Raw genomic sequence first — 26,324 nt, 5'->3', positions numbered from 1 at the left:
CGGAAAGCCACAGCAGGGAACTCGACACTCCATGCTACAAGCTCACATGTGCACCACTTGATCACAAGCATCCCCTTTGGGGAAATGCTCAGGTTGAGGCGGATACAAAGTAAGAACCCAGATCTCCTAAAAGCACAACTAGAGAGCAAATCCAGATCTCTAGAACGCGGCTACAGTGAGAAACTCATCAATACTGCCATTAGCAAGTCTATGAGCAAAGAGCGTTCCAACTTGCTAATAACAGGCAAGAGTAATCAGAGTAGCTTGGGAGTACCTAATAGCTCTGTAAACATTGTGAATACAGTTTCCAAAAAGGACAATTCATTTAGACTGGTAATTCAATACAGCCAACAGCACAGGAAAATTGAATCCATAATAAGAAAACACTGGCCACTAGTATCGAGTGATCCAGTAATAGGCTCCAATTTGCTTAAGAGACCCTCCATCACCTACAGTAGAGGCCACTCAATGAGAGATGAACTTATAAAAACTAGCCCAGAGGTGATTGAATCAACAGATTGGTTAAAAACGCATAGTGGATTCTAGAATTGCAAGGTGTGCAAAGCTTGCCAGCAAGGTGTCAACACTAAAACATATGTTTCACCATTCGATCAAAAAGACCATAAAATCAAAAAGCTGCTAACCTGTAAGACAGAATGTTAGAAAAGTGCAGCTTCCCAAATGAGTTTATATTTTTATTAAAACAACTTTATAGGAATTCTCAGGCTCAAATTTTAAACAATTCTGTAAATATAGGGACATGCCAAATAGAGGCACTAGACAAGGCTGTCCCCTCGCCCCAATTTTATTCGCCCTATTTATAGAGCCATTAGCAATTGCAATCAGGGAAAAAAGTGCCCATATGGTCCCGGTTCAAGGAATGACTAACATAAAATTATATGCTGATGACATTGTTCTTTTTTTGGACCCAAAGATAGATACCCAGACGGAAATTATGAGAGTTTTTGCAGACTTTGAAAAAATAGTGGGTTATAAAATCAATAAGAAACAAATTATATTATGCAATTGCGGTGTGAATTCTCTCTTATAGAATTTAGACAGAAATACAACACCCGTCCAAAGAGGTATTTAGGATCTATGTAACTGAGAGAAGATCTTTCTTCCCTAAATTGTATTCCATTTGTCGAAAAAGGTGCACTCTCAGCTAACATGATGGAATCAGCTGCTGTTATTAATAATAGGGCGAGTTGCGTTAATTCGAATGTCTATTCTTCCGCTGTTTATTTTCTTTTTAGTGCAGCTCCCTGTGCAATATGGACCTCTTCTTTTTTTTTTTTTTTTTTTTTTAAAGAAATAGACCGTATGTTCGCCTCTTTCCTATGGACAAATAAGGGACCAAGATTGGCACCCAGCACTTTAAACTATACTGTCGCAGAAGGAGGAGTAGCTCTTCCGAATATCAGAAATTATTATGCAACATTTGCACATCAGTTTTAGATTTTTCTTTTTAGATCCTCAAGAGGCAGATAACTTCTTCATGAAAAAGATTCTAAGGGAGCATAACATAATAGACCTTACAAGAGTTACTAAGTACCCTAAAGTATGTTACAAGACCCTACAATGGCTACTTAAACAAAAACTCAGCTCTTAGCACACTACAATATTCTAAGAATCAATATCTCAGCCATGCGCTTTACAAGTCTGTAAAATAAATAAAATAAAATATGTGTATATATATATGTATATGTGTATATATGTGTATATATGTATATGTGAATGTATATATGTATGTATGTGTGTGTGTGTGTGTGTGTGTGTATGTGTGTGTGTATATATATATATATATATATATATATATATATATATATATATATATATATATATATAATGGTTTTATAGCGCAGGCTTTCCATTTTGAAAAAGCTAGAAATGGAAAGCCTGCGCTATAAAACTATTATCAGCGAAGCCCTTAATTGCCCCACACAACGTAAGATTAGTAACTGGATTAAAATCTTCGATGATAATCTTTCATTATATGAAAAAGTTAGGGTAAGATGGAAGAAAAGGGAAGATATACAGATTCTTAAACTAACCTGGAATAGGCTTAATAAATGTAATGAAGTTCTATTCAGAGGGGCAAACTTTAAATGCATGCAATACTATTCAAAATGGTTGATATATAGGACACCCTCTTTTCTTCATAAACTATACCCGCAAATAGAAGATAAATGCTTTTGTTGTGCAGAGAAAGGAACATGGACACAAATAATTTGGGAGTGCCCAAAAATACAGAGTTTCTGTGAGGAGATTGAGAAATATCTTACATTTTATAATTGATCCCCTCCTCTCACTTGATAGATCCACTGCAGTTTTGGGGTGCTCTCCTGCTACCTCTGCACATGAGGAAGGCTGGTTTATCGCAGCTTTAATAGCAAGATCCCTAATCCTGCAACTGTGGAGAACAGAGAAGGTACCTACCTTTAATGCATGGAGGGCGAAACTGTCTAGAATACAAGAATTGGAGAAGAAATATGCAATAAGATCAGGAGCAGTAAGAAAGTATGAGAAATATTGGAGTGTGTTTGAAACATAGGATAACATCTTGTAGTTGGTATAAGGATAGAACATTCGGATATAGCACTCTGCACGTCACCTTAATGTGAACTTTCTGCACTTTTGTTACATTTGGTATAAAAGATGGGGCACGTATGTATCCTGATTTAGCACTTTGCACTTTCATTTATTATGATCATTTTCTGTATTACAGGAAGATCGTGATTACACTGAGTATCTCGAAATTAATATTTATAATATTGTAACACTTTGTACTTTAGACTTAAACCAATCTTTTCTTTCCTCAATATTTTAAAATATGAATTTATATATATTATTGTATGTCGTAAAGTCTATGAACTCTCAATAAATAAAATAAAAAAATTAAAGAAACAAATAACCTCTTAGCTTCAGGTTTACTACAAACAGCTTAGAATGTTAATCATTTTGACTCTGCCATGCTCAAAAGAAAGGTCAGCTGCAAGGTCAATGTGAGCTTAGCGTCTCTCAATCTCCCTGCTTCATTCTGCAGCATAACAAAAATCTACCTCAAATGTAAAAGGAAATGAAAGTGCCAATCTCAAAGCGTGTGGATGTAACAAAAAAGGGCAGTGGTAAAGGGGGCTCCGATTAATACGAATGTTATGAGAAAACAAGAGTGTCTGGAACTAAGCATAAAAATTGTGCATTGCATCTTCCTACACCTAATAAAGCTGTTGAAAGATGTTATAATACCTCTAATGAAGGGATTCAGGAGCTACCAAGATGGCGACGAAGTAGGACACACTGTTCTCGGCTCCTGCCCGCCGCCTTTTTTTTCCGGCACAGCACAGGCCCCCTGGGGCCACATAGCCTGGGTGCAGTTGTAGTGGACCGAGGTGGACACTGGACCTGGCCGGTGGCCGAAAGTCCGACTCCCGAAGCTGGCGAGAGGCCCCGTTGGGAGCTGCGAGGGATTACCCCAGCCGTACCGCGTTGGGGCGGCCTCAACGAGGTGGTTGTCGCACCTCTGAAGCCAGCATCCTCCATCCCGGCTCTCCCAACACTGGCCCGCGGCCCGGTGATCCTCCGATTGGGGGGGATCAGAACGGGGGGGGGGGGGATCAAGACGGGGGGGGGGGGGAAGGGAAAAGCAGCACAGCAGTTGACTCACCGGGGAGGCTGGATCCGACCAAGCCTGCAGAGGCAGACTGAATGCAGAGCTGAGAAGCGAGAACAGCATCGGAGACCCCAGCGACGTCCCGGGTGAGCGCCGAGGGACCCCGCAGGTCGACGCGGACAGATAGCTGCTGTGGCCTGACTCCACTGTGCGTGCTGTATCGCGGGAGCCCTGGCGGTGCGCCATGCGAGCCCGCGGCTTCGGAGGCTCTCGGCCTAGTGGGCCTGACTGCCCCGGCCCTCCAGATTAGGCCGGTAGCGGGACAAAGACTGCTGGAGGTACCACCTGCGAAGACGCTCCGGAGACACAGGTGGGGGTGTATCGACCCCAGAGCTTCCTGCCCGACACGAGGTGAGCGAAAACTGCAGCGGTGATGGGCACGGTCGGGGCCTACATGCGTGAATACTGGGGATGGGCTTGAGAAGACAGATTGAGGAAGGGGCCACACTCTGGGATCCTCTAAGCGAACCGGCAACGCTTACAGCGCCTACCTTGGAGAACAGAGAGGGGACTGGGAGAGCCCTTCGGGTTGGCGCTGAGGACCTCCTAGTGACTGGTGCCTGCCGAGATGCGGCCAGTGGAAAATCGGATTAGGGCCCCCCACCGCAGCAGCGGATTCCAAGCAGAGCTTGAGGCGCTGCACGGTAGGGGGGCAACGGCCGTGGATGGACATCGGAGGCATCTCCCTTGCTCACACTTGCCATAGGCTGGGACGGGTATAGGCCTCTGGTGAGCCCACTCATCGGGATTGCCGCTGGGAGCATAAGGTGTTGCATAAATAAGTGTTGTTGAGTAGACGGTGGAATCATTTGAGCACCGCTGCCAAAGTTTGCAGGGACGTGGATGGATTGGGTGAAAGAGTGGCGGCTCTCGACGAGAAAAGCGACACCACAGTATCCAACATCACCCTGCTCCAGCAAGAGGTCATCCGACTTCATGTGAACATGCAAACGCACATGGAGAATCCTGAAAAACGGTCCCGCAGACACAACATTAGGATCCGCGGAGTTAAGCCCTCAGATGACACCTGGGATCTCTTCACATTCACGTAGGACCTCTTCCGCCACATTCTTGGGGAATTGCAGGACACGGATGTTGTGCTGGACAGGGCGTATAGGGTGGGGCTGCCACGTGCCCCTAACGCTCCTGCAGCGGACATTTTAGTGTGCATCCAGGACTTTTAAGATCAAGGAAGCCATCCTCACTAAAGCAAGAACCCTCCATCCCATCTCATTTCAGGGTCACTCCCCTGTGTTGTATTAGGTCCTGGCTCTACTTACCCTGCAACGGCGGCGGCAGTTCCGCCCAGTGACTGAACAGCTCCGACAGCAGGGTGTCTCATATTCCTGGGGGCACCCTTTTCGCCTTATCTTTTGCCATGAAGTTATCTACACCAACTTCGCTCCTTGGTGGAAGCATGCCGCGTTCTGGTTCTAGCGGCACCAAACAAGGACGACTAGGAACGCAGCATTACCACAGGACCTGAGACTTCCCCATCGGGATGGCAGCGCCAGATTAGGCGACGGCGCCCTCGGCGTCCACACAATGCGGAGATCGCCAGAGGTCGGCAGGACGCCCTTACAGCGGTCACCGAAGCTCTCACCGGAGAAGATTCCACTGTCAAATGACTGCCCCACTGCATTTTCCCCTCCATTTGTCCAATTGATGGTTGAGGGAGGGCGGCGGGAGGAGGATGCCTCCTTTTGGTTCCACGACAACCTCCACATGGTTCAATGACCAGTCATCTCAGGACGGCAGACTATTTCGGTTTTTTGGTAAAAGTTCTTGGGTTTTGTTTTTGGGTTTGGGTTCCTTCATCCACCTTCCCTGGATGCCCTTTGACAGTTTTCGCCTCATGTTATGCTGGCCGGCTCTTACGTGTTTCGCCCCCAATAGGTTCCCCGATGTCTGTTGTGACCGACAGCGCCTTCCGCACCTGGTCCTGACACTAGCCCCCTGATGACAAAGAACTCTCTTAAAGTCCTTACTCTCAATGTGAGGGGCTTGAACAATCCAATCAAACGCTGGACTGTCCTTCATTATCTAGAACACTCAAAGGGAGACCTCAACATTGTTTTTGATAATGGGTTGGATTGTTCCTGTCAAAGATCGAGCCAAGCGGGCGTTCTTCCACCCGCGGGGCGCGAACTGCTTCACGACATTGGGCTGACCGATCTCTGGCGTCACTTCTTCCCACGCACCCACAGTCACACTTTCTGGGGCCCATAAGACTTATGCGTAACTGGATTATTTCCTTTGCTCCTCATCCCTTCAGGCCCATGCACTAGATGCTGACATACTGACGGCCTCCCTCTCTGACAACTCCCCTGTCCTTGCTACTTTTCGGCTCCCGCGCCCTTGCAGACACTGGCTCCTGCGTGACACACTGCTACATCTCTCACCAGTGATTGCCCAAATCCAGAAATCCACCGCAGATTATATCACCCTTAACGCCAACTCCGACACTTCCCTAGTGACTCAATGGGCAGCTTTAAAGGCGGTCCTTAGAGGAGAATTCACAGCGATCTCCTCAGCTCACAATCTGGAAAGGGACCAGAAGAGAGCGGAACTCGCACAGAGGGTTACGGGACTTGAGCAGCTGGACCAACGAACCGGCGCTTCTCGTGCATGGCGCCAGCTCTGTGTGGAACGGAAACAGCTGGCTGCTCTGGACCAAGACAGGGCAGAATATGCGGCCCTTAGACTACGCCACTCCTATTACGTGGGGGGGGGACAGATGACGCCGTCTCTTAGCGAATAAATTATGCGAGGTCAGATAGAGGGAGTCAAGAGTATCCGGACACCGGGGGTTGGGGGGGGGGGTGAGCTAATGTCCGATGACTCAGATCTAGCCTAAGTCTTTTGTGACTTCTATGCGGACCTCTACACGGGAGACCCTCTAGATCTCCAATGTAGCGCCGAATATTTAGCAGCTGCTGAAATGCCTTCCTTGTCTCAAGCACAGGCGGACCACCTAGACAGGGCTATACAGATAGAGGAAGTAATCTCAGCGACCTCCCGCCTTAAAGTGGGTAAGTCACCTGGCCCAGACGGCTATACGACAGCCTTTTATAAAACCTTCTGCAACCAATTGGCCCCATCTTGGCAAGACTGTTCAACACTCTTGAGCGATTCCGGGTGAGATGCTTGAGGCGGCTGTGGTCGTTATTCTGAAACCGGGAAAAGACAGGACAGCATGTGGTGCGTATAGGCCTATATCACTACTTAATGTAGATCTTCAACTATACACAAGCATTTTGGCGGCCCCCCGGTTTTATCCCTCAGACAGACCAGTGACAAACACCAAGCGTATTCTACACCTGATAAAAAAAGCATCCCGCACTCAAGGCGAGTTCATGCTCCTGGCAATCGATGGTGAGAAGGCATTGGATAGGGTGCACTGGCCTTACCTGGAGATGATCTTAATAGCCGCTGGCTTCGGCGAGAAACTTCGTACCCGGATCTTGAATTGCTATCAGTCACCCATGGCGAAAGTCTGGGTCAATGGCCACACCTCCTTGCGTTTCCCCATCAGGAGGGGCACCAGACAGGGATGCCCCCTGTCGCCCCTCCTCTTTGCGCTCTATATGGAGCCTTTAGCACTTAGGGTCCGAAGGAACCCTCGCATAACTGGGATTAAATTCGGGGGGGGGGGGGGTTACCCATACCATAAGTCTGTACGCAGACGATATTCTGCTATCTGTCGGAACCAATCACAGCTCTGCGCTCCATCGTTATCGAAATATATAGCTTTGCCCAGGGATGGGGCTTCAAAATCAATATGGACAAATCCGTGGCCCTTAATATCTCCCTCTCTCTGCACACCCTAACTCACCTCCAGGAGGAACACCAGATGCAGTGGGTGACTGCCGCGATCCCATACTTAGGCGTCCAGCTTGCCACCACCATTCAGGCTACATCTGACATCAATTACTCTGCTCTCATTCGCAAAGAACTTACTTGGTGGAAACTTCCCGATGTCCTGGCTAGGAAGAATTGCAGCTACGAAAATGACTACTTCCTCAAATTTTATACATCTTCCAAACCCTTCCCCTCCGGCCCCCTCTAGGCTGGATTCAACAGACTCAAGCGGACCTATCGCACTTCATCTGGCATGGCCCTAAACCCCGATTCTGGGACCAGGTTGCAGTCCTGCCACCAGAGAGGGGAGGGGTGGGAGTCCCCGACCTCCACTATACTTCCATGCCGCTCAGCTCGGGTACCTAGTAGAGTGGAAACATTTGGAGTCTGAGAAGCATTGGCTGTTCCAGGACCAGGCAGTAGCGGGCAGGCCACTGCAGGGGTCCCCTTCCTCTCCAAACATCGCCCAGCCAATCTCTATGCCTCATACATCACTAGCACCACTTTGGACTCTTCGGACCGCACCAACATCTCGGCACAGCTGACCACCTTCCCATCACCCCTCACACCGATTTTTGACAATCCGGAATTCCAAGCTGGCACGGATACCCGAGCCTATCATGATTGGAGATCTTCCCCCTGTAGATCCTTAGGCCACCTTTTTGACTTTGAGGGTGTCATTCCATTTCTGCAGCTCAGAGAATACTATGGTCTTGCAGAAAAGGAGCGTTTGCCAGATCTCCAGACACTGGGCAGTACAACCACATATTAAATCGCAAGCACAGCGCCTGCTATCTTTCTCCGAAACGTGGCTGATAACACGCACCTCAGACAAAAAAATCATCTCTGACCTTTATAAAATGCTCCTTTCAAACACCACTCACACATACAATGCGGGCCGAGCCCATTGGGAGAGCGATCTGGGGAAAACCCTGAGTCCTAAGGAATGGTAGGGCATCTACCATAGGGCACAACACTCTACCTACCATATGGGCCTCACAGAAACTTTAACCAAGATTGTCACCTATTGGTATTACACGCTGGAGCACATCAACCGTTTTGACCCCCGGCGGAGTGCTTATGCTGGAGGGAGTGTGGGGAGGTGGGCACGTTGGAACACATCCTTTGGAGCTGCACCCACATACAACCATACTGGTCACAGGCCCTCGACGAACATTTTGAGACCCAGCTCCCTCGCTTCCAGTCCTACAACCTCCTGGGTTTGTCCAACCTGCTGACGTACCCACTCAAATCCAGGAAGGGTCATTTATGGCGATAGCCCTAGGAGCGGCCATACAGAATATTTTGATACACTGGCGCTCTACCCAACTCCCCACACATACAGGCTGGCTTCAGAGACTCAGGCATGTGTTGGGTATAGAAAAGCTCACCCTCACACTGGCCAGTAGGGGGTCGGAGTTTCCCCGAACTATGGCGTCCCTTCCTGACTCTCCTGGTAACAGAGTTTCGAGAGCTGACATGCCTTCGATATCTCAGATTGTTGCGTCTCCCAGACAGCAGCTTCCGAGCAAAGACCCCACGGGATCAGTATACTGCCACTTTTAGTTTTTCTTTCTTCCTTCCCTTTTTGTTTCTGGTGGACGAGGTGTGGGTGGTCTGGGTGGAGGGTATGGAAGGGGAGGGTGGTTTAGGGAGGTTTCTCACTTATGTTCTTCCTTTGTAATGTCCATTGACCCGCTCCATGCTTATTGCCTGTGGTAATGATGCTTATTGCGACCCTGTGTTCATGTCCGCCCGATGATAGAGGAGCTGAGGGTCTTTTTTTTCCTACCTGTTTCAAATTCAATAAAGAGATTTAAACCATAAAGAAGGGATTCAGCTAGCCAGGGCAAACCACTCTGGTGAAAGGAGGAACTACAAACAGTTTTGCTGGCAAACAGATTGCCTTCGGATGTCACCATAGGTAGGACACTGTTTGAACTATTCGGCAAGGTAAAAAACCAGGTGCCATGATTATTCCTGCATCGATGAGTTGACAAAAGGGGTTGGTGGATGAATGAGTTGGAGCAGGGAAGGAAAGATGGCTAAAGAGAATAACAGCTGGGTAGGAAAAAGCTATTAAAGAGTAAGGTAAGTTCAGGGCACTGGCAGGGTGTGTGTGAAGGAAGTTTTATTGTGCTGCATCGTCAAAGTTTACGAAACCATTGAGAGTATTTAAGTTGTTAATTAATACTTTGAAAACTAGTAATGGGAGAATATTGGATTTAAATTGTTTGTGTGTGAAAAGGGGAGAGAGGGTGGTGAAACTTGTGTTGGGAAAAGAGGAAGTTATGGAAAGATCTAATGGTGGTTTTGGATCAGTAATGTCAGATCTGAATGCCTCACAGATTTTTTTTCTTTTTTAACTGCTTATCTTTAGGTCTATATATTGGTTTGAAATTGTACTTGGGGCACTATGTTTAGCTGTATTCATTTAGTATATTTTAATGTACTCGTTACCCTTTATATTCTGTCAGAATGTAAAAATTAAAGATGTGGCCAAATGTTACTGGCTTAAAGCTCATGTAATTGGTGCGGTTTTGCACGCTCCCCTTTCCAGCCCTCGTTCTTGCAGTACATACAATAGGTGACTGATCTCACACATTGTGTCACCTCAAAAGCACAACCACTGTTGAGGTAGTGGGATGGAAGCCCCCACACCCTCCCCTCGTCAATCCTCAACCTTCAAAAGTAAAACCACCGGTGACCTACCCTCAATCACATCCTTGCCCCTTTTCTGGCAGTATCTAAAAGCACAAAGTATCAGTTATTCTGGTGCTAAAATGCTCTATGCAGAACCCATGGGGTTTTAAGGGCTGCTCGCTAGCATTTTTTTCAAAATCTTCTGCAAACCGTGGGGGTCGTAGGAGGGGCGGCCGAAACACCACCTACCCCCTTTACATGTGGATGGCGCTTCCCCCTCAAAATGATAAATACTGAAAATGCACGTACACTTATTCGTTCCGGTTTAATAGCTATTTAGCAGCAATGTAGTTCTAAATGAATTACGTTTGCATGTACTTTAGAGGAACCATTGTTATTAAACAGTTGATACTTCCTTTAACATCTTTATTTTCGGCATTTAAATGCAATAATATAACCATGTGAATGATGGTGTTGGTTCAGTACTAAACACATACCAAATTAATTAAATGTATTCTTTCCTATACTATATAGGATTCAGAAAGGCACCTCCCAGAGTACATGGCCGCACCATTTGCCGCATCATTTATATGTTCATTAAATCCTTTGGTCAAGTTATCCGGGCGCTCGTGATTACTGAGTTAACCCTGCCAAGGTTTTAACCTGTGAGATCAAAAGGGCCCTCCAGTTTAGAGAAAATTGGCCTAGTTCTTCTAGTCGAACAATCTCCAACAATAGGCACTCTAGAAAGTTACTTTGTTTGACATCTGCTTTGGATTTGAGATCTGTTGCGACATTCACAAGATGATCCCTTTAATTTAAAAAACAGTCACTGTGGTTGGAGTGTTGCAATACTTGCCTTTTTTGTGTGCATTTTTTCCATTGAATGCTCTCTATTAGTTGTAGTAAACTATAAATGTTCTGGCGTTTTAAAAAATTGTTTACGAAAATCTTATTGAAAAGCTGATTTAAAAACTCAAATTAACAGTCCAATCTTTTCCCGAGGCAGTTTGTGTATAAAACCAAAAAAAGAAAGCATTGCACTACATTGGTAAGATGGCTTGATAATTGAAGTGTAATAATACATTTTTTTTGTTTCCATGTTCTATTCCTTTGCTGACATGCATCCATCTGTTTAAAGAACCTTTGAAGATATCTTATATACTCTGTTTTTGCACTGCCAGGCTTTCCTCGTTGCCATTGTAGTACCAGACCCTGATACGCTGACAGCTTGGGCAAAGAAGAGGAAATTGGAAGGCACATATGAAGAACTATGTAAAAACAAGGTATGTTAGTGTTACTTTATCCTACACTCAACTTGAGTGCAAAAGTATAAAGTTAAACATATTCCTCTCGCAGCCTTGCTTCTTTAAAAAAAAAAAGATGCATGCTTGTTTTGGCTCAGTGGGACCGATTCTTGCTTGTCTGTGGAAGCTTCTGTATGTTTACATTTCGAGCAATCCGATTATCAATATTGTCTGTGACACCTTTATCACACTTTTTGAAGACTCTTGTGTTGAATATTTTTACAAAAAATCTTTGGTCCCATTTCTGCTGAGCTGGGATTTAATCTGAAAGATCCTCTATTAATTACAAATACTTTCTTAATTTTTGAAGATTTTGAGATAAGAAATGCCATAAACCAGTGTAATAGGAATAAGGCTGCAGGACCAGATGGTGTTCCTATTTATTTCTTTTCCAATAAACCGGACCTGTGAGCCGCTTTTTAGGTCTCGCCTGAGCCAGCACATGTGATGCTCTGGCGAGACTTTTAGTTAGCGGGCTTCAAAAAGCCGACCACAGCTTTTTGTGAGGCATAGAGCGTGCGGTTACGCACGCTCGTGCTTCGCTCCCTCTTGCCTACTCTCGCTTCAACGCTCCTCCCCCTCCCCCCACCACAGAGCGCGCCTCGCGGCTGCGCATCTTGTTCAGGTAGGAGCGGATCAGTGTCTTTCTGAGCACCGCCTGGATCACAAGTGTTTGCAGTAACAGGCCACGTTACCTTATCCTTTGCGTCATTCTTTCTCGAATTAATCTCTGCTTCATACCCCCTCTCCGAGTCACACCCTGCCTCTCTCCTTCACTCTCCCTGTCTTGTCTCCCCCTCTCTCCCATCTTGCAACCTCCTCCTGGCTCATCCGCGTGCCCTTTTCACCGCCCTATTGTGTGATTTGGGCTGTTTGCATGAAAATGTGCCATCAACCTTCCTTGCTTCTGTGAGCAGTCATCCTCCCTCACTTCAGTGCGCTGCCCCCCTACTTCACTTGTCAGCCTGCTCACCGCCTCACTTCTGTCTGCCACTTCTCTGCCTTGCTTGTCAGCCGCCCCACTTTTGCGTTGGTCAGCTGCCCCCTATAGCCTCTGGTTAGAGCGGCAGACCCTGATGCAGAGGTCTAGCCCGGGACCAGGGTTCAATTCCCCGCCTCGGCGGGTCTTGGGCTCAAAATTCCACGGACCTGATAATTCTCGCCTTGCTGCCTATTCTAATCATAGAGTCCCACTCTGCAACTCTGGGCAATAGCTTGCTTAATCTCCACAACGGCCCCCACAACGCTAAGGATGCCTGGCCTTCACCCTGGGGGTGCCCAGGAGTGGACGCCTCACAGGGAAAACCAGGACGGGTTCCACAGCGGTATTCGTACAAGCGCCTTGAGACCCTTGCGGATGAGTAGTGCGCTATACAAGTATCAATTTACAATTTACATTTATCTGCTGCTTTACCCTCTCATTCAGCTGCACCTGCCTCCACTTCTGACACCCCTCTTTCCTTCAGTCATTCCAGTATCTGATTCTCCCCCTTTCCTTCTGCCACCCCATCTGCTTTCTCTCCTTTCTTGTTCTCACACCTCCGAATAGCGCTGCGTCAGTGTAATCTGCTGCCTGGCACCTCCAACATGAAGAATAAAACCGAGCACGACCTCGAAAGCCAAGTGGAGGTAGTTTGCACAGAGACCCTGCACAAAGATCGGTTGCTCGTTAAGCAGGCCTGTCTTTAAATGCGCTAGCAAATTAAACCAAGATCTATTGATTTTGTAAATGCTTTTTAGTGGATCGGTCCCCCTGTTTGTTAATCCTTGTGTCACCCTATGACCCACCACCAAGGTTCTTCACACGTGCTATCAATGCATGCTTGTGCAGATTTACATAAATGTGCAATATGGCCTTCTTGCAGGTTGTTTTGTTACCTCATGACTGCAAACCTCTAACTCTGATAACGGCTCAGAGAGGGTCATTTTGCAGCTCTTCACTTCAGATGGGACTGCCCAACATTTACGCTATCGTAGTTTAATGGGGTGCAAATATCTCAAAGGATGATGGCGATTTTTGCCTTATGGTGAAAAATACGAACCAAAAAGAAACACAAACAATATACACACCATGTTTAAAATGGAAGGTTTTAAAAGTAAGTACTGATTACTATGTTTGTTTAAATGTTTGTACTTGATGCCAGTCATACATTCCCATGTGAAAAACATACGCCTAACTTTAGTTCTAAAAAAAAGACCAAACGGAATAGAAACCTTTTATATGTATATTTGGTACTTATAGCAATCGTGCATCTCAGAGACCTCTTTAGAGCGTAAATATAATAAACTCATAACCGGATCAAAAAACGCACATGCCTCGCATCATCTAATGTATCACAAATAATTGCTTTTGGCTTCATAGGTTTTTAATAATCTCAACCTGAGGAGTTTTGAAATATAAACCATCAAAGTTAAAAGTGCATGGCTTCTTGAATTTATTTTTTTCATTGCGTAGCAGCTCATATACACGTGTTCATTACATAACACTTTAGAAATTACTATATTTCTAAGGGCTTGTGCTCTGGTCAGCTGCAGAATGGCAGATTTTCCTACTAATCCCCACACGAGGCTTCATCACACATCTACAGAGTGCCAAGGCAGGCCTATTTGGTTCGCCAATACTTTTTTCCGGATGCTGTTTTACATCCACAAAAAGAACAAAAATAAAAAGAGGAAATGGTTACTGCAATGGCATAAACAAAGGGAGTCAACAGTGAAGCGAGCACGGGTGGAGGGGTTAAGTAAGCACTAATGAGCCACCTGACCAGTGGGGAGCACAATGGAGTAGCTGAGTGGGGTAAAAAATAACAGGCATTGGCATAGCCAATAGGTCTCGCCTTTGGGACCTTATAAGTATTTAGTTATCCAGCACAATATCCTTGGTGCAACAACATCAAGTGTTGCATGGCTAAACACTTATAAGGTCCCAAAGGCGTGACCTATTACCTATGCCAATGCTTGTTTAACCAATGGTTTTGATGCAATAGCTAGTGCTGGACAACCAGAATCGAAATCAATTATAGTCCCCATACACAAAAAAGGTGATGGGTTAATCCCCAAAAATTATCGACCCATTTTGCTGATGGACAGCACTGCAAAATTAATGGGTTACGCCCTACTAAATAGACTTGAGGATTGGGCCAGTCCAAGAAAAATCCTGATTCCGGTGCAACATGGCTTCAGGAAACACAAAGGCATGGTGGATCAATGTTTAAATTTAAATTTGATTGTCTCCAAATATACCTTCGCTAAACTCGGCATGCTCTACGTGGCATTTATGGATTTGACAGCAGATTTTGACTGAGTTTCCCACCCCCAATTATGGCTTATTACGGAAACCATGGGCATTGATAAAGCCATCATCTCCTTTATAAGACAACTATGCACAGGCTACAGCCTGTGTACGATATGGAAATAAGGGAGAATATGCAAGGTGCTTTAGATCGAAAGAGTGGTCAGACAGGGGTGTGTCCTTGCCCCTCTTCTATTCGCTTTGTGTACTAATGGGGTGGAGGCCCCCCTTACTTGAATCCACTTTAGATGTCCCCATGATAAATCAAACTTCCATTCCCAGACTCATTCATGCAGATTAATCAGTGCTAATTGCCCAGACTGGCTTGGCACTGCAGAAACTGATAACTGAGTACGTGTCTTTCATGGAAAAGCTGAACCTCCATGTAAATGAAGCCAAATCATTTGTGCTAGTGGCTGGCCAACAGGCAAAGAAAAACCATGTCCTTCAAATAGATGGCCTCAAAGTTGACAAATAGATACCTTTTCGTATTTGGGAATACTGTTTAATAAAACTGCCACTTGGAACCATATGATTGACAACAAACTTGTTTTTAGGAAAAGGTATTAACGCAATTTTTTGTTTTATTGAAAAATTGGGCGCTAAACCACTAGGTGTTATAAAACAGATATATAGGGCCAAAGCTATTTCTGTTGACTCATATGGAGCAGGAGCATGGGGATACACGAACTCAGTCACTTCAGTCCACGGAAGACACTTTCTTGAAAAAATTAGTAGCCCTTCCTAGAAGCTGTGCTTCTTTTAATTGCCACCTTGAGCTAGATGTACCATATATAATTGACCAGGTCTGTTTAGCACCAATCCGGTTGTGGCACTCAATCTGGCAAAGGGAATCATTACACTTGACTCAAAATATCGTTAAGGATTGTCCGTCGCTTGATAAAGCTCATAAGATGCCATGGATCTCGTATGTTCAACGTACTCTCACTACAGGTCGACATTATCTTTTTGAGACCCCATCTACTTGTGGGTTAATACCTAAAAAATTAATTAAAACTATATTTTTATGCAAAATGGAAAGAGTAAGATATGCATATAATAACCAACAAGGAACGGTTTTAACTTATTTGCACATACCTGTTATCCCTGAGAGAACCGCTTTTTATCTGTCATTTGTAACAAACCTTCAGCATCTATTTGTACTGTTGAGGTTCAGATTAAACTTTCCACCCTGCATGTTGGGCTATCCTTTTGGTATCTACTCGCAACAAACTTTACCTTTTTGTCAATGTGATTGAGTTTCGACTCAAACTGATTTGCATTTTCTCTTTTTCTGTAAACACTTTGCACTTTATCCAAAAAATGTTATAGCTCCAATCGTGCAAATATAATTTTAGACAATGTCAAGTAGCGTTATATTTTTTGCAAATGTTACAGGATCATTTTATCTGTTCAGTAGCGTCTTATCTTTAGCGATAGAAGCATGAAGGCCTTTGAAGTAATTTGGATCTGTTAAATGTGTTTTATCTGATTCCTTTTGAGTGTTTCTTGTCTATATTTTATTGTAAATTGTGCTCTGAGCTTTTATGATCTGTGCTTTTTAGATCGAATAAAGTAATTTGATTATCACACTTCACTTTAACAGGATGTTAAAAAAGCTATTTTAGAAGATATATTGAGGCTAGGAAAAGATGCCGGTCTAAAATCATTTGAGCAGGTAAGTTTACTTAAAAAGGATATATATAATATTTTTCTTGTTTGAGATGACTTGGTATGCTGTTCCATGATTTTAATGTTCAAACATTTGTAGTAATATGGCATGCAACATTTTCTGATTAGATACATACACAGCAATGACACTATTTTGTATGCTGAATCACAATAGATTCACTTTTCATGGATGCCAACTATGTCCTTTTCAGTGACGTCTCTAGACTGCAACTAGGGCTCTGATGCCCTGAATATTGGCGACCTCTTTAGAAAATTAGTTTTTTGCCGTTGGGTAGGTCGCATAAGAGTATAGAGGATCTGGTGTACGAACAGCTGGAGGACGAACCCTCACAGATTCAGGTCCTTTGATTTTCTTATTCCAACTATGGATGATGTATCAATCACTAGTGTTTATCTTTTTAGGGCTCCAAAAGCATGATGGAGGGTGATTTATAAGTTTTCCGTCCATGTGTCACTGATTGTGACCTCCAACCTGTGAACGCCGGGGAGTTTGCTTACTTAGCCTGTGAAAAAAACAAGAAGACGCTTTGGGTCAAATTGTAGAAAAGGTGCCTGCTGTACACACCCTCTGTACCGAAGCTTCAGCATATCATTCAGTTAATGAGGAGCATGATGCTGACATCTTCACTTGGGCAGTGATAGATATTCATCCTCCAACACATCTGGCCACTCACTACCTTGCTCAATCAAAAAGAAAGTGCAGAAATAGTTGTACGCCAAGATGAGATGACAAGGCTTTAGAATATATAAAATATTATAGCTAGTATCATTAGAGTTTTAGACCGTAAATTCCTAATTAAAAGCAATAGGGCTGCTGGGGTTTTCTCCATGTTCTCCATAATGTCTGAACCCCAGTGGCCCTATTGCTTTTTATTAGGAATGCAGTACATGTGCCCCTCCTTGTTTGGTATCCTACATCTTGAAAAGGAGCAGAATGCTGATCAGCTGCAGCAACATGAGAGCTTGCCAGGACCTAGAATATCATCTACAAAGACAGTAGGATTTAGGTTTGCTGAAGCATGTATACGGTGTGCAGGTGTCTCTCCTATGTGCAAGATGACTCCCGGACCGTGTTGCTAACTACAGCCCAACAGAACATTCACTTGGGCCCAAGCTTCTCAGCATGGAGATAGAGGGAGATGTTGGAGGTACAGTGTTGATTCTCAGGAAGTAGAGACTAACGGAGTGCAAGATGTCATTCTGCCTCTTTGGCACAAAGTCTTACAGAAATACAGGGCTTTCATTACATCCGGCTATGATCACATACGGTACGAACTCCTAAACCACATAAGCAAGGCCCTTTCTGGGCGTCCTGGCATATTCCGTGTTTACTGGGTGGTATATTGCAGGTGTACTGTAGCACTAGTTTCTCATTAACTAAACCTTATTGCTCTTCAGTTGCATAACTAAGTTGTTACATTTGGGCACTTGCTTATCTCAGAGTAAGAAGGACCACCAGTCAAAGCATACTTCAGGAGCGTAGGGGTTATAACGAACTTTTAATGTGACACAGTAAAAAAAGGAATTAAACAAAAAAGCCTGATAGTATTGATAACTAGTGAGTGGGGTCTTTGGAAAAGAGTAGAGGACTTATTAATCAATAGTGACATTTTAACATAATGGGGTTAGATACCCACAGAAAATCACAGTGTGATAGCATATTCTGGGGCTGATGTCTGATTGAAATGTTATAGCTCCTTGGTTCACGATGCTAGAGTCCTCTTAGCATCACACCTGTAGCCAGTGCTAGCTTATTGGGCTTGTTACAGTTGACTGGAACCCTTATGTCTCGTCTTTTGTGAGAAGATTTCTCCTGCAAAGGACTTGGGCAAGGGAAACCGATGCAGACTCTTGGTAAACTATGGTCGTGAACCAATCTTTAGTCCTACACTTGTAGCCAAGGCAAAAAAGTCACATACCCAAAAAAAGTACTCTCAACCAATCATGTAAACATCAAATACACCATCCAGTAATGTAAGAAACTCCCTTGGAGAATTTGCTAATAATCTAGTATGTCCCAATCTGGCACCAGTTCAGCTAGAGCAGAGTCTACAGTTAACAGAAGTCCAGCAATGATTAAGGAGCCCACTGGTCCCAATGCCTTTTTAATGAGACCGCTAGAAAGGGCAGCCAAGATCATGCTCCTGAGTCCCAACGCTACATTTTATGTTTAGGGGAAGCCCAACCGGAATAAAGAAACGCATAAGAAACCCCAACCACTGATGTTATTTTTGAGCAAAATAAGTGTCAAATTTCAGTCATGTTCTCAATAAGCCATCCCAGGTCCTGGTATAAGGCTAAGTGTTTAACTTTACTAAAACACCCTATCCAAAAACAGCACAGCTGAAACTGTCCCCAGGATACTTACTGGCACAGTCAAAAGATAGCATTTTACTGTAGAGCATCAACGTGATCAGGAATTCTACTGACAGCAAGATGCGAACACCATGCATCTTTCCCTTTTATAAATAAATAAACAAATACAGGAATGGAAACAAAACTAATGGATAAAATTCAATTACTAGAAAACAAAGTGATCGTCTTACAAGGTACAAAAAACAGGAAGTCAATAGAGAACATAATCCTCCAATATTTTGAGTTCTTCCCTCACTTACCACATGTCCTGGACCACTGATTTCTTTACCTTGTTTGCAGATCGTGCCAGCTCAATTACCAGCCATTCCTTCTTGATCCGTCCCATGGGATGCACCATCACCATCTTCTGTTCCATATTTCCATTTTTTTTCATTCACAGTTTTTCAATTAATGAATTGACCACTTTGACCTATATAGTGAATTTGGACCATACAGCACCTCCAACTGGTGCGTTCACAAGCACCCAATCATCCACCTTCCCTTTACACACTCTAGTCACTTTTCTCCTGTCAAAATAATTCATGATTTTTTCTGGACAACATCATTCATGCACACCACATTGACCGCTTCTCCTAGGCTGACGGTAATCCGTGCATTCTCTCCCTCTCGGACAAGGCCCCAACACAAGAAACAAGATCACTGCCTGCATGACCGAAGTTGCTAACTCTATGAAAGCCAACTGTATCAATCTTAACAGCGAGAGGAGCCAACTGGTAGCCAGCCAAACTCTAACCCACACCAAGCACCCATGCTAGGAAACTCTGAATAATCATTGACTGCAAACTGGTTAGGGCTGCACAAGTCAGTGCTATCACTGTATCCTGCTTCCTCACCCTGAAGATGCTGAGTAAGATCTTCAAATAGCTCCCAGGCAATACTAGAAAAACTGTCACTCCCACCCTAATTAGCAAGCTGGACTACAGGAACATCCTCCACACCGGTATCATAAAGCAATTCAGAAGAGGACTATAAGCCATCCAGAACTCTGCAGCCAGACTAGTCTTCAACCTCCTGCACAGAACTCTCATCGTACCACACCCCAGGGTGCTCCACTAGCTCCTAATACAAAAGTGTGCTCATTTCAAACTCCTCGTACACAAATTCGAGGTACTACACAGGTTGGGCTCCCACCTACCTGGACAGTCTCATTCCACAAACCACTCCGATATCCCTGCTCCCTCTTGCACACATACACAGAACTTAGGTCAGGAGGACAGGTGTTTTTATCACTCCAGAACATTAGAATGGACTCCCACCCCATTTCAAAGCTGCCTCTCTTCAGTTCTGTAAGAAGCTGAAGACCAGGCTTTTCAATTAACCAAGGCAGGGCCAAATGTAGACCTGCTCAGCACCAGGATAGTTTCACAGTTGATGGTACGCTTTATAAATGCACCTAACAATACACTTCTTTTTCTTAGCCCTTATAGAGTGCATTTTATTAAAACACCCCTTCCACAATCAGCACAACTGCAGCGGTTCATAGAGAACTTCCAGGTAGTCAAAAGGTACCGTTCTGCATTAGTGCTATATTATGTCCGCAAGTAATAGATTGTCCGCAAGCTAACACGTTTGACTTAACATTTTTCAAACTATTCGATGGGATACTGTAGATTTGTGGAACAGTTTGCAAGATGATGGATTGATGAATAAATATATTGAAGTCACCAACTTGCCTAGCGCTCTACTGGGTGTGCAGGGAGATGACAAAATATAAGTTTTTCGGAAGTAGAGTATGTTTGCTTTTGACTGATTTCATAGCCAGGACATCTGCATTGTGACACATACAGTAAGCTTTGCCTGATGCATGCAGATTCCATTGTCGTAAGACCATCACTGGAAGATATAGGTAACTACAGACAACAAGGAATTGAGTAACTGTTATTGGTGGAATCCTCAAATTGTTTGACAACCAAGTCTGACCACTAGTGACTAATGTATTTCCTGGGATTGGATGCTCAAGTGAAGGACTTTTATGTGCGAGGAAATTGTCCTTCTATATCTGCAACATCACCAAACTGATTCTTTCCTGTATGAAATACAAGATATGATGTATATGGCTGGCCCATCTGTTTAGGAAAACCGTGGAGAATACATTGCCTCTATTATGATTTCAGTCTACTCTAATTATTTTGATTCCAGGATACAAAATGTTCAGCTTTGTGTTTTTGAAATCATCTAATACAGGAGCGGAAAAAAAGAAAATATCCTTCTAGCCACAAAGTTAGAACCTATATTTGTGCGATTCTCCCTGCCATCAACATCCCCATCACCATAGTTGCATAATAAACGCAGAATCTACACAAAAAGGAGTCTGTGAACATGTGTAAACCATTCCCTTCGACATGGGGAGGCCTCAATCAATATCACCCCGTAGGTACGCCTACCTGGCGCCCCAGATCTGGCGAGGGTGGTTGGGACCACCTCTCACCAAGTAACCACTTTCTCCATTTGTGTGTAGTGTTTCAGGCCTCTTCTACAAACCAGGATGGTCGGGTCTTTCTGGAGCTCCACCTGCAGGCTATGTGTCTCTTAGCAACCATACACCTAATACTCCACAGCAACCGCTCACCCCTGGAGCCACCCTCCTCTTAAACCAGTGCTAGTTTGAAAGTGATCTGCATCAGTCTACCTATTACCTTTTCCAGTTCCTGTCCAACCTGCTCCAAGTACTGCGAACCCTGGGACAGTCCCATATGTGTAGGAAGCTTCCTATTTCCTCTGTGCACAAAGGGCAACCCATAATTGACCTGCTTTCTATTTTCCACATATGTTTTGGGGTGTTGTAACTACTACATAGTTTCATTTGATAAATCTGATGCTAGTGTTCTCCCAAGAGGGCGTATTGGTCACCAGATATTGCATTGACAGTTCACTGCGACAACAGAAAGCTTGAGGAATGTGAAAGCAGTCTAGATAGGTGTCGCACATTGGTAGCTTAAGATACTTTCTCATTCTTTCCTAGCACAGAAACCACAGTATGGCCCCCACACACTTGCTAAAGTATTGAACATGACTAAATTGTTCCTCAGTCGGTCACATTTTTTATACGGATAAGTAACCTCTTTTCGTTCAGTCATTATAGCTCTCCACATAAACCAGATTTTGCTCCCATGATACATGCACAATCACAAAATACTCAAACCTTCAAAAGAATCTACAGCGTGCTAAATTATTTCTTACATCCTGGATGCTCCCTAGTGAAAGGTCTTCTGACTCCTGAGAGAAACTACTCCTACAGTACTAGGCAAATCAAAGTGATTTTTCAGCATTGCGACTCAGCACCCTCATGCACCATCCGGCAGCCCTGAAAAGATCTCCTAGAAAGCGACCCTTCGGGGGACCTGTAGGAAATTGCAGCGCCGGCCCTACGAGGAGCAACTGCCTGATTAGGCATGACACCCCTTGGGGTGTGTGAGGGCATTAAAGGACAAAGGGTCTTTTCCCCCTTACCTATGGGTCCTCTATACCTAGGATTCCTTTTCGCTTCCCTTTTTTCCTTTTTATTACATGGGTGACTTTTGCACCCTCATGCATAGGTGACTTTTAGCACCCTGCTATAGGAACAGTGTCCTCTTGTTTAAATGTAGGCATTAGGAGCATGGACACTGGATCTTTATCAGCTCCTAGGTCCCCCCCCCCCCTTCCTTTTTTTCATATAGACCAATTATTTGTTCACTGATTCCAAGTTCAAAGAAAATTGTCAGTTTTGCGTGCATTTTATCTACTAGAAAAATTGCTGGAAATGTACTTATGATACAAACATATCCGTAATAATTTACTGCTATGTCAGAATTTTCTGCATATTTTCAGCCTTTAGAGGTCTGTAAGATAATCTTGTTTGAAACAGACCATGTAATAATAGTTTATTCTAGCAAACTTGCTAATCAATTGTTCAGCATATGTGCGTGTTAGCTATGCTCGGCACCTATGATGACAATAGAATGTAAGTGTTGATTACTACAGATTCTTAGAATACATTTCATTTTTCTTTTCAGGTGAAAGACCTTGTGATACATGCAGAGTTGTTTTCTGTACAGAATGACTTATTGACACCAACACTGAAGGCAAAGAGGACAGAACTTCGAAAACGCTTCCAGTCACAAATAGACGAAATGTATTCCAGCATCAAAGTTTAGTTATTCAGGCATTCTGGAAAAACACCTATTCATTACATACAATGCTGATTTATTTTTCCATGTCTATTGTTTCACCCACCAATCAATTTTGATGGAAACGGTGCAATGCTTAAACTGCGCATAATTGTATCTGCCATAGGAATATTCAGAAAACAGAATCTTGCCTTTACTTTTACTTGTACAGAAGACCTTAAGATGGTGGCATGTGATATGAGTTAAATGGTGAAAATTAAACCAGGATCATGGGATTGGGACTGAAGTCTTCCATCCTATTCTTCCCTAGCCCACCTCCATCTCCTTAATGCGTAGAACAAACTGACATTGTAAAGTTCAGTGTCTTGAATGTTTTGCAAATAATAAATAGGTTGAACTGGAGCATTTATTTAAATGCAACTGGGATGGTGGCGATTACTCTTAACTGGCGTTTTAAATTGGAGTGCATTACACGTTCACCCTTTGACTAATGGAAGGAAAGCTAACAGCCAAAGTCCTATCCTGAAACTTATTTCTGTAATCGTCCCAGAAGTATTTTGCTGTGTTATTACTGACTTTACATATGTGCTTCAGAGCTCAGGATGAGTGACTAATGGCGAGTTTTATAGAACTACTTAAACTTGTAAGCAACAATTAGCCAAAGGTGTTTGGATTATCCAGTTTAACCTACCGATTGGCAAAACTGCTTTCTGCCATGTTTGGCCATATTGTAGACCAAGTAAAAGAAAAGGGTGCTGAAAGTAAGGGTATTTAGTTGATGTACACTGGACCATGTAGACATGGTCGTACTTCTAAATATCCCTCTGCTTGTTTTCCTAAATGTAACTTTATTTATTGATCCAGCTAATGCAGGAGTACACACTGGTCTTCTAGCAGAGTTAGTTTAAGAAAAGGTGAATTTTAGCCCAGTGTCTATTGAAATGTTAGCCATGGTAAATCCTATTACATTTTTATAACATTTTTACTGGTGGTAAGTTCTTTAAACATGCATTACTATGCGCTATGTTTTTGGAAATATGAGGGATCTGTGTAAATACTGTACAAGCACAACGTTTGCACTAAATACAACATTGATTAAAATAATGCACTATTCTGTAGCATAACTGCTTTCATGTGAATTCAAATAATTGTACAAATATCTTGGAGTCAATTTTATTAAACTAAATATGTAACCTGTCTGAATGAAGGATAAACATTTGCTTATTGTGTTGGTTTTGTCTGTCTCAGACCAAAAAAGAATATTAAGAAAACCAAAATAAATCTGTATTTCTGATTAATGTGCATTTGTTTTACTTGATGATCAACCTCTATTATTTTAGTCCATAGTGTTGTCTCTGGTTCTTTGGCTGGCTGTGTACATTTGGTATGTAGCCTTAAAAAACCTCTGTTCGAGGCATGTGAGCTGTAAATCACATGCTTTGCATAGCCTGCCATCTAGTGTTGGGCCCGGATGTTTGCACTTTGTTTTCCTTCAAAGAAGTCTTTTCCAGTCGTGAGGCAGGTGACTCCTCTTTTCGGTGATAGTGCACATGGGCATCAACTCCATCTTTAGATTGTTTTTTTTTTCGCCATCTGGTTCAGACGTGAATTGCGGCGTTCCGGTTCGACGCGGTGCGCAATCCATTACCCTCAAATATATTGTTTCTCAATCACGTTTCCCATTCTCCGCGTATCGTTTCGACTCAAGATCTTCCATCGGAAGATTTGTGGAGGGCCGTTGGGCCTACCCGCATCCGGCTCCCTAGCAGTCGATGGAACGGACTGTCCTGGATGTCGCGCTAAGTTTCCGCGCACCGACTTGCATGAAGTGTGCAACCTCTGTATATCCCCGGAACACAACTAACAAGACTGCGACGCATGCCAATCGCTTCTATCCAAAAAGAAGCTCCGGGACCATCTGGTTGGACGTCACAAAATGCATTAACAAAGCGGCTCCGCACCGGACATCTTCAGAGAAGATTCCGACCAGGAAGTATTACATGCACAAGGAGCCGAAGAAAAAGGGAACACATCTCCGTGTCTGAAACAAGAGCAAGTAACACCGGGTCAGCGTACGGTGAGTACTGACACCCCCCTGCCCCAATAGTCTACTAAGAAAAAGGCTCCGGTCCTTCCTCTGCCCTTGGGCCAAGGTCGGCACCAAGAGTTTCGGACGCCCCGCCCTCCAGCCCAGCACTGAAAAACAAATCAAAGACTTCCAGTTCGGGATGGAGTCTTCCCCATTCCGCTTCTGAACCGAAACCTTCGGCATCGAAATCCAAGCATGTTGTAGTGGCCATCCCTTTGCTACTGAAAAGGAAATCTTCGGAGCCGAAACTTTCGATGCTGAAAAGGATGGCACCCAAAGGGAAAACACCTCTTCCATCTAAAGAGCCTTGTTTGATGTTCTGCCTGCTAACACGAATCCAAACCAAAAAGAACTGGTTATTCATCCAGATAATGGGCATATTCATCTAAAATTGCCAGAGAAAAGGAAATGGGTTTACAAGAGGATTACCACATTCCTTTAGGTACTAACCCTTCTCCTCCTCCCATTTTACCTCCTTCACCCATTGACCCAATTTTACTCATTACACCCACAAATTCCCCACTACCACAATCACCTGGTCCACAAGCTAATGGGGATGAAGATAGACCACAGGAAATTAATGACCCCTGGGAGGACTATAAAACATATCGCAACACTGATAACAATCCGGATCTAGAACATTCCAAACCCTCACCACCTGATAACATAGGGTGTATATATAGAGCTACTTAATAGGGCTGTTCAATACCATGGGGTAGAATTACATAAAGAGGCTATTGAAGAGGATTTTCTATTTGAGACCTTGCGTTCCTCTCAGATCAACACAGACATTACCTATGCTTAAGGGAATGCTTAAGCATGCTGAGGACATTTGTAAAGTCCCTGTGCGGGCAAGGATTGTCACACAAATGGAGAAAAAATACAAACAAGCGCCTACTGACCCCATTTAAATCAAGGGTCAAGTTCCGTTAGACTCCCATCTAGTATCGAACGCTCGCAAAAGAGAAAACGGGAGATTCCCCTCCTCCTGATAAGAAGTCTAAATTGATAGATGCCTCGGTCATAAAAATAGCAGCGTAAGCAGCCAACCCCTGGCGAATTGCAAATACACAAGCTCTTCTACTTTGCTATGGCCGAGCTCATTGTGATGAGCTAGAAATGTAATTACATTTTTACCTGACGAGCACAAAACTAAATCCAATGACCTAATTCAAGAGGGGAAAATAATTTCCAACACATCTGTTAGGTGCGCTTTAGACGCAGCAGACACAGCAGCTCGTCAGTCGACACCAGTGTATTGATATGCAGACATGCTTGGCTC

At 43.9% G+C, this 26,324-nt stretch overlaps 1 protein-coding gene across 8 annotated transcripts in view; it reads left to right on the top strand.

Moving 5' to 3' along the window:
• The window catches only part of ACSL1 (acyl-CoA synthetase long chain family member 1), a 408,120-nt gene extending 383,869 nt beyond the window's left edge, over positions 1-24,251 (top strand). For all 8 annotated transcript variants that reach the window (XM_086962488.1, XM_086962494.1, XM_086962493.1 and 5 more), the window contains exons 19-21: positions 11,362-11,463; positions 16,383-16,454; positions 22,840-24,251. In XM_086962488.1, the coding sequence (XP_086818614.1) occupies positions 11,362-11,463; positions 16,383-16,454; positions 22,840-22,980 (315 nt within the window). In that variant the 3' untranslated portion in view covers positions 22,981-24,251. The remainder of the gene's footprint in view (positions 1-11,361; positions 11,464-16,382; positions 16,455-22,839) is intronic.
• The last annotated feature ends 2,073 nt before the right edge of the window (positions 24,252-26,324 follow it).

The sequence above is a fragment of the Lissotriton vulgaris genome, chromosome 3_1, assembly GCF_964263255.1.
Source record: "Lissotriton vulgaris chromosome 3_1, aLisVul1.2, whole genome shotgun sequence".
Lineage (NCBI taxonomy): Eukaryota > Metazoa > Chordata > Amphibia > Caudata > Salamandridae > Lissotriton > Lissotriton vulgaris.
The sequence above is the reverse complement of the archived record's forward strand: the minus strand, read 5'-3'. Positions and strand labels throughout refer to the sequence as shown.